Source organism: Pogona vitticeps, chromosome 1, assembly GCF_051106095.1.
Source record: "Pogona vitticeps strain Pit_001003342236 chromosome 1, PviZW2.1, whole genome shotgun sequence".
NCBI classification, from domain to species: Eukaryota; Metazoa; Chordata; class Lepidosauria; order Squamata; family Agamidae; genus Pogona; species Pogona vitticeps.
In genome coordinates, this window is record NC_135783.1 from 151,411,462 (window position 1) to 151,421,150 (window position 9,689).

Here is a 9,689-nt window from a genome sequence, read left to right on the forward strand (position 1 = left end):
GCAAATCACAACAACAAATTGTTCTCTAAAATAACTCTCTGGCCTCTGCTTGGAGCCACAGATGTCTTATGCAAGTGGAAAATCACTTCTGTTTCTCCCAGTCAGTACTGTACTATTAGATTCTTTCAACACTGACAGTCCACTGCACCCTAACATGTTCTCTCCTACACTGTTCTAGAAGGTAACAAATGCATAAATTGAATGGAATGTGGCATAGGGACAAGAATCAGGAATCCCCCACTGTTCTATGGTCAAGCTATACATTATAGATATCTTGTAATTAGAACAGAGAATTCCTTGTGAAGAGCTTTTCATACCTACTGTAGTTTTCAAATGAACTTCCTTTGTTTTGTGATTGGTTATTGGAGATAAGCACAGGCTTTGCTTGCAGGTAGAAGTGCACATTTATTTCAGCTTCTGTTGATAGACAATGTATAATGTGTAGTTTGGCCCCCAGTGGCCTCCCACTTGGTTATCTCTGGTTATGTAGGAATTGTTACTTTGGACATTATACAATCATGGAGCTGAGACGGATCTCAAGGACCATGAAGTCCAATTTCCTGCCAAAATAGGAAATCCACAGCTAAATCATCTCTGACAGATGACTATTCAATCTCTGGTTAAAAACCTCTGATGACTGAGAGTCCATCATCAGTTGACAAAGAGCTCTTACTGTGAAGAAGTTCCTAATGTTTAGCTGGATTCTCTTTTGTTATAAATTAAATCCAGTACTTAGCATTTATCCTTTGGAGTTGCAGAAAATAAGCAAATGGCAGCTCTTCCATTTCTGAAGATGGTTATCATACCATCTGTTAGACTATTTTTTTTCTTCAGGCCAGACAAAACGAAGTTGGCTCCGTGATCTGTGGAGCCAACGGTTATCAGTTCATTTCTCCACCATATTTTCCAGGAGAAGACCTAGCCTGTGTAGCCTTGGGCAAGCTTCATGGTCCCAAGGCACCCACAGAAGAAGGGAATGGTAAACCATTTCTGAATACTCCATAATTAGAAAACGCCTAGAAAACATCACCATAATTGTGGATTGACTTGACAACATATAATTTTGAAAACATACCCGACTTTCTCACTGTTCTTCATAGGGTTTTACCTGCCTTTTATCATCATCCTCACCATCCACTGGACACATTCTAGCTTCTCTGTATCATTCTGGATGATATAGCTGTGTTCATGGATGCTTAGTATTACATTGGTGTTTTCAGTTTGTTTTGCTATCCCATCACAATGTTGATTCTTGTTTAGCATGTTGCCTAGGAGAATCCCCTTGATCCTTTTCACACATACTAAAGGTGTCCTCTTCCAGCAGAGCATGCTCAGCCCTATCCAGAAACTCTTCATCTTCCCTAGTGAGTCAAAGTGTAATAGGGATGGGAATTCTAGATTTCTTGTACTACAAATCCCATAATTCTCCATTCTGGAAGTTCCACATGACAGACACTTAAGTGTGGCTCATCTGGAAGAAAGGCCTCAACTGGAAGGCCTTCGGACTGAATTAAGCATAGGTCGACCTAAGCTTCCTCTTCATGAACCCCAGTCTTAGTTGGGAGCTTTCTTTCTGAACAGAGAGCTAGGCTTTGCTCCCAGGTGAGCCACATTTGGCTGTCTGTCAGTCAGGTAGAAGATCCAGAATGGAGAATGATTAAATCTGTAGTCTAAGAAATCGGACAAATCCCATCCCTAGTGGAGAGGGTCACAAGCTGCTATACCTTTTCTCCTAATGGAGCAACCAGTTTGCACTTGCTGCAGGTACAGGTTTCTACATCCATTTTAGGTAGGAAGCCAAAAATATTACAGGTGTGGCAGGAGTTCCTTTGCCATCCATCACTCTTGTTCTATACAGGTGATGATACAATGCTTTTGGCTTTCTTCTCAAACACTCTCAATTCAAAATACAGTGGGGTCTTGACTTGAGAACTTAATCCGTATTGGAAGGCGGTTCTCAAGTCAAAAAGTTCTCAGGTCAAATCTGCATTCCCCATAGGAATGCATTGAAAACCATTTGATCCGTATCTGCTCTTTTCCGTCCATAGAAACTAATGGGAAGCTGCTATTCTGCCTTCGACCACTGGAGGGGGATATTTTGTTTCTTTTTTTCTTAGGTCAAGAAAGGTTCAGGGAAGGCAGGGAAAATACAGTCCAGGCAGTTACAGTACCAGGCAGTTCGAAGACTGTCTCCCAATCCACTCTCTAAACGCTGGGAGGAGTGAGGAAGTAGACAGGCACCCTTTTCAGTGGCCAACAGTTAACTGAAAGTTCACTTTTTGCACTTTCCCTGCCTCCCACGTGGGTTTTTTTCAGTTCTTAACTCAAATCTAAGTACTTAAGTCAAGTCAATATTTTCCTATGAGAGCGGTTCTTAAGTCAAAATGTTCTTAACTCAAGCCGTTCTTAAGTCAAGACCCCACTGTATGCTTTTCTCTTACCCTGCTCACATTATCCGTAACAATCTCACATACAAACATTGGCTCTTTAAAAGATTTATGTATTTATACTTCACTGGGTTCCTGTATAATACAATATGCCTCATAAAACAGATTTTCTTTCCAGCTATGGCCAGATAAACTATTACTAACAAAAATTAAAGCTATCATTGCTCTTATGCTTGCTTCATAAGTTAATTTTCCGTTCCTGAAAGGGTCAATGTAATTCCTTTGTGGAAGAATTTTATTAAGCAGCCTGGCAATTCCACTGAAATATCCTGCATTGTGTGCCGTACACTACATTGGCACATGAACACTTCAGCTTGCAGTCCCATGACCACACACCTACACGTAAGCCTCAACAAACACAGTGAATCTTTATACTAAGTAAATACCCACAGACGTTACCACAAAGAAGGCACTTTTTTCACCCTGTGATATGAATCAAGTGGTTAAGATTAAACAGAAGCAAAATGAAGAACCACCCAAATGGCAAACACAGTGAATAATAGGGAAAAAACACAGCTGATCCAGTTAAACTGCTGTGCCTCCTTCGTGGGCAAACAATGAGATTGTTAGGTATGAGCAAGACACTCACTTTGCAAAGTCATTTTCATCTCTGAAGTCAAAACTTTCATTTCAATGGATAGCTGCTCCTTATAATTTGTGCATTGTTTTTCATGTGTCCAGGTGGGGGAGTGCTCACACCGGCACTGGTGGGGGCGTGCATGTTTCCCCACTGCTTCGTGCATATACTCGAGAGTACACCCACGCAAGAGCGAGGGGGTGACCCGCCTTCCTCAGAGGCTGAGCTAGTATGCGGTCTCAAAAAGGTTGGGGACTGCTGCCCTAGACAACTTTGTCCTCTCTAAGGCACCCCATAACATTTCCAGATTTGCAATTTCAGCAATAAATTCAGCAGTGGTAAAGCTAAAAAACATGGCTTCCCTTAAATGGATCATAGTGGGATGTACCTGAACTGCAGGGGCACATTGCTAAAAAGTATTGAAAGAAAGCAATGTTTACTCCAATTGGTTTTCTCTCCTGATTTCAGCAGTAGTGAGAAGTGCAGCAGTAGCAAGTACCGAGAGAATGCAATGATAATCATGTGTCGTCAAGTCCATTCTGATTTATGGCAGCCCTTTTCAGGATTTTCCAAGTAAAGAGTACTCAGAAGTGGTTTACCATTCCCTTCTTCCAGGGATGCCTTGGGAGTCTGCAGCTTGCCCAAGGCCACATAGACTGGCTCTTCTCCCAGGAAGCATAGTGGGGAATTGAAGTTCTAACCATTGGCTCTGCAGTCAGAGATCCCTAAACCACTGAGCCATCCAGCCAACATACCTGGTCCCTGTTTCCAGAAACAATGACTGATATTGTTGCTATAGGCCCATAAATATTTTCAACTTGGCAGGAACACCTGGAGGAATAAAGAAGCCTTCCATCTTGACGTGGGAAGAGGAGAAGGAAAGATCAAAAGAATATGAAGGCAGTATACCTCGTAAGCGGAAGAACAGTTTCCTCTCACCTGGTAAGAGGAGCCGAAAGGTCCATAACCGATCACCTATCTGACAACACACGGTGGAATAAGCAGGTCTCATCTCAGTTCAAAATAATGCAGAGGAAATCTATTTTTAATAATTAGCCACTTATAGGTCCATGCTTCCGAAAGAGTTATTTACCATGACAGTTCCATTTAAAAAACAGAACAGAACTAAGAAAATCTACTTTTCTACTTCTTAAAAGTCTTGTTTTTTTTTTTTAAAAAAATAGTGTTTGTCATTCAGCAGTACAAACATTTGAACTGTCTTTTTTTTTCTTCTTCCACTATTTAATAAAGACACTCTATAACATTAAGATTTAAAATTTATATTTTAAACATCACGGCTGTACGAGAAAGAAGCAAAGTTATCCCTTATTAAGTTATGATCATAAAGCAACATGGTTATACAGATGAGACCTGCATTCCAAAAGGAATTAATAATAAGGACCCAATTTCTTGTTTTTAATTTTTTTTATTCATATAACAAAATATACAGTAACAAAAGCAATTGACAGATAAAATCACAACTCAAATATACAGTGTAACCTATCACCATTGGGAATATAAACTTATATTTATATATTCTCATCAATATGTTTCATTTTAATTTATATCATGTGCCCTGTGTTTTTCCAGAAATATGATTCTTGTGTTGGGGTATAACATAATTTCTAACTAGCTATATCCAAGCTATCTTCATCATCCTCCAACCTGTTGCTGGCTGAATTGTGATGTTTGTAGCAGGGAACCTCTTTCGTGTGTGTGTGTGTGTGTGTGTGTGTGTGTGTGTGTGTGTGTGTGTGTGTTTGTGTGTGTGTGTGTGTACAAAAATCTTCTAGCCCTTTATTAGATACACAAACATGGGCCTGGTTTGTTTAACCAACATTCCCTCATCCTCTCCTTTATGATCGGATGTCTTTTCTCCTCTCCCCTTCCCGTATTCAACTCTGAAAATAAGTTTAATTGCTAAATTATTTTGCCATACAAATCATGCTGCATTTGGCAGCCTTTGCAAACTTTCCTTACCCCATGGTGTTCTTCTTATCTGAATGATATAAGTGTGTTTGTGTGTTGGAAAAGCTGCCAATATTTGCTCTAAGACAGTGAATGTAAAAGAATGGAATAAATATATTGAGAGCTGTTCAAGACACCATTTTAAAGCAATTGTATTTCTTTTCCCAATTTTTCAGTTTTTTTGCTTGCTCTCCTCTGGGCTCCTGTGGACCTGGTGTGCCCTTGTCTGAAGAAAACAAGGTATCGGTTGCTTAGCACCCTACTGAAATCTCGAGACTAAGAGGTGAGGCAGCCTGGACGTGTACCCCCACAGATATATATCTGAACGGAGCCCCCTAGCTAAAGAGACAAGTGTAACCTGAAACAAAACAATGCAGTGTTGATCTGGAAGGGAGAATGGAACGGCCAGGCCAGTGGAAGGGAAAAACAGTGACCTTTGTCCCCACACCCTATTTCAGCAGAGAGTGCTAACTTATTTAATGGGCTATGTATGGGTCAAGTGAACAGAAAATTTAATGTGAATTCCAGGATTACTGTATTTTTCTGTGTTTAAAACAACACTTTTTCCTAAAATAATTAAAGGAAAAATTGAGGGTTCTTTTATACAGGGCAGTAAGCAGGGGGGAGGGATCAAAGCCCTTTGATCCCTGCCCCCCCCCATTTTGCAAAGAAAATGAAAGGGGAAAGCAATTCCTGCTTTCCACCGACATTTTCATTGCAAAACGTTTGCAACATTTTGTTTTATTTATTTTATTTACAGTATTTATTAAATTTATACCCCGCCCATCTAGACCGAAGTCTACTCTGGGTGGCTAACAATAATAGATAAAATTAAAACAATGTAATAAAATAAAAAACAGCAATAGTAATATAGCTCAAGATGGGAAAAAAATAAAAAACCAACAATAGTATTATAGCTGAAGATTGGAAAAAAATGAATATTTGCAATGAAATGATTGAAATCTTATGAGTCAAGCTGCTTCTTCATTAGTAAGGTCCTACAATTTATTTAGTTTCATGGAAAGTATCATTGCTTGGAATTTGTTTAATTGCTTGCACTACTGAATTGATAATGCCTATAGAGCCTTTCAGTCCTATTTCTTGGGCTTGCGAGACTATTTACAGGTTCTAGAATCACAAGAGTTTTCTCATTTATTTATTTATCTGTGCTCACAGAGGACTGGTGTTTTCCTTGGACATTCTAGGGTTGTTGGTAATTTTTGTAGTTGCTTTGAACAGGTCATCCCAATATTGATGTTGACGCATGGAGAAGGTATTTGTTGCTGGGTATACTGGGATGCACTGGGTCCTCTCAGTAACACCTGATCATGCACAATCAGAATTGCTCACTGAGGTCTCCCTCCCCACACAGATTGCCCACCCCCTTTTCCCACTCTTCTCTACCTTCTCCTCACCCACTTCACTCCCTCACTCTTCCCCTCCCTCCTTGCTTTAACCACCTATCATTCTGAAACCTTCACATTTCAGTTACAGTGCTTTTCATTTCTTTTGTTTGTAGTTTTTACTTTTGTGCTATGGTGCAAACATGCTAATCATTTGAAAGGAAAAAGCAGAATATAGGAACAGCTGATACCAATGGTTTAGGTCTCTGGCTGCAGAGCCAGACGTTGGGAGTTCAATTCCCCCACTGTGCCTCTTTGTCAGGGGCTGGACTTGATGATCCATAGGGTCCCTTCCAGCTCTGCAGTTTTAAAGTTATTATATAGTTAATTGGGAGGGGCAGTATGGCATGAGACTGGGCAGAAAAAAGAGGCCTATAAAGAAACACCATCTGAAAGAATATAAAGTGCACAGATCAACACACACGAACATAGAGCACAGGATTCACCATGAGCAGATTGGGCAGTGGAACATATCTGAGCAAAGAACAAAAAACCACTGCTTCCCAGCAGTGGCATAAAAAGAATAATGAAAACCAAAAAGCAAGGGTTTTTTTGTCCACCTTTAACTCTCTTGACACTAATTTCAGCCTTGCATCACATGGATGCTGGAATGAGTTACCAATATCATGGCTTCAAGGAAAGGTGAACAAATGCTGAGTGGGGACAAGTTGCTTTCATTCACATACATATTAAAAAGTCTCTTCAAAATGAAATTCATCATAACTTTCTGTTAACTGTTTTGTGCATATGCAATTAACTGTGGCTTTTCTAACTGTGTTTTGTGCATATCTTCACTTGCATAACAGGCTGAACGTGTGATTGACTAATGATTGTAACCGGTGTGGATATCATGCGGAGGAACTTCTGTCTTCCTTTTCTCCTCACTTACACAGAAGAGACATTTCATGGCTTGCTAAGTATGAAACGGCTGTGGTTCAAAATAGGTATTGGCACAACAAATGTTGGAGAGAGAAAACGTTGGGTCCCTGTTTTGCAGGACTGAAATTAGAGGTTTAGGCCTGTGACAGAACTTTTACCAGCCTGACGTGGATGGAAAGATCATCCCGACTGCACTGAGAGACTAAAGTGCAATTTTCACATCTGCCGGGTGAGAAGCGTTGTCAAAATGTTACCTACAGGGATAAGTGATGTACGGTGACAGGAAGCAATGAAGGACACCCTGTGGAAAGGCTATTGGAAATTAAGCTCTCAGCACACACAAAGCTTCAGTTGAGCCAAACACCTGCCTTTTTGCTCTCGTGCTATAATTCAGAATTGTCTCCATGTCTTTTCCTTCTGGCGATGACTCAAATCAATATAGCAGAGCATCCATCTCTCTAGCAGGAAAGCCTTCTGGGAGGGCATGCTTTTCTACCTGTACAGACGAAAGACCGCTGAGGACAGCCAGGGTGCAAGTGACACTAATGATGGCCAACATTTCTCCCCCCACTTTTTTTTTAACTGGGCCAGGCATGTGAGAAACACCACAAGAGATGCTTGTATTCTGGACAAGAGTATGCTATATTCGGGACTTTTTCTTTAAAAGGTGGAGGCCTGGAAAGGCCTAAAACAGGTCATAAAGGGGCAAAAATGATTATATTTGGCAACTTGGGTAGACAGGGACTCTGGGGTTCATATTTTCATTCCTCCCTAGGCTGTTTTTGGAAGGTCTAAGGATGTGACTCTCTAAGAGCTGGTGCCCTAGACTCTTAGAAGCTGCCCATAGGGCTTCTAGTTGTACCGAGCATCACCTCTAGGCCTTGTTTACTCCATAGGGTCGCTGTGCAAGACAAAAGAAAGGGGGAGGGCATCTTGAGACTTGAGCTCCGTCACCCCTGAGGAAAGGCAAGATAAAATTTAGCAAAGATAATAATAAGATGTTTGTATAATTCGCCGAATACATATGTGCTGGGAAGTCTTAACTAATCACAGTATCTTAAAACATGAACAGTGTAATAAGAAACGTGCATCTTAAGTGATCCGAGTAGGCAGTGGTCAAGCAACAGGTAAGTGAAGTGGATGCTGTTCCTAGAAAGAGCTGTTTAAATTTACAGAAGATCGGTGGGTTGCTGGGGAAAGTGCTTTTTCCTTAAGGGGGTATGTGGTATATTTTCTTTACTTTTTCTTTAATAGTATGAATCCCATTTGGGGACAGTGCTGGCAAATAAGCAGTTAATGTGAATTGCTTTGAACATTTGTCAAGACTATGTAATTTTGCTAACGTTTTGTTCTTATTTTAAAAATGTATTTATTGAAATAAAAGTGCATTTTATTTGTTTGCTATTTACCATTGATTCACATCCACTATACAGCAACTTTAATAGGGTTTTCAAGGTATGTGAGATATTTAAGGAGTGATTTTAACATGATCGCCCACTCCAATTGAGTTTCCATGGCTGAGCCAGATTTCAACCCAAGCCTCTTAAATCTTAGTCTACCATCACTTTGTCTACTACACCAGCCATTCTCAGCCTGTTTTTGACCACGGACATAGACACAATATGAAAGAAATATAGACTGAACCAAAATAGTACAAGTCACATAATGAGCCTTATAAGGTGGTATATGAAGAATTGTTTCCAGTCTGTGGCCCCTTTTAAATGTGCTAGGACCCCCCCAGGAGGCCATATGATCTCCCCTCACCCACCATTGAGAGTGGCTACACTATAATGCACTGGCTCTCAACATATGTGCATTTATTACTTCTTATTTAACTACTCAATATTAGTTAATTTTATTTTTAATTTATTTTCTCATTTTATTATGTATTACTATTTCTAATCGTGTATCTGTACTTTTGCAAAAGTACATAAAATTAGGAAAAGAGGGGGGAGAACCTGGGTCTGAAGAACTGCCCATACCAGCATCGCTCTATCGTTTCACTGAATCTCAGGGTTAAACAAAGCTAGCCCCACAACAGTCCTCTTACTTCATCCACAGATGACTACAATCATTTTAGAAGCTGAGTTTGACTTGACTTGACTTCATATCTCTGGCTGCAGCTTACCTCCAACTCAAATTTCCTTTGCAGAAAGTTGAAATCTCTTTTCATGGCACAGCTTCAAATGCTGGCTCCCAGGCAGCGTTCTAATTTTGACCCTCAGAGCTGAACTTTTAAAGAATCTTTTCTTTGTAAAAACTACCCTAGTTCTAAATAAATATGGTTGGAAATATATCCAACTCAGACCTTGGAAATCATTACTTTCAAGTGACTACTTTCTGTAATTAATTCCCTTTTTCAGTAATGATGACTTGGTTATGTATCATTCTGACTGTAAAGTAACAAGGGTGAAG

The 9,689-nt window shown here is 40.1% G+C and overlaps 1 protein-coding gene across 1 annotated transcript in view; it reads left to right on the plus strand.

Annotated features, from left to right (window-relative positions):
• The window catches only part of LOC110090816 (uncharacterized), a 23,061-nt gene extending 14,379 nt beyond the window's left edge, over window positions 1-8,682 (plus strand). Inside the window, exons 2-4 of the mRNA XM_078388971.1 lie at window positions 3,850-3,966; window positions 5,169-5,275; window positions 7,202-8,682. Of these exons, the coding sequence (XP_078245097.1) occupies window positions 3,850-3,966; window positions 5,169-5,272 (221 nt within the window). The 3' untranslated portion in view covers window positions 5,273-5,275; window positions 7,202-8,682. The remainder of the gene's footprint in view (window positions 1-3,849; window positions 3,967-5,168; window positions 5,276-7,201) is intronic.
• The last annotated feature ends 1,007 nt before the right edge of the window (window positions 8,683-9,689 follow it).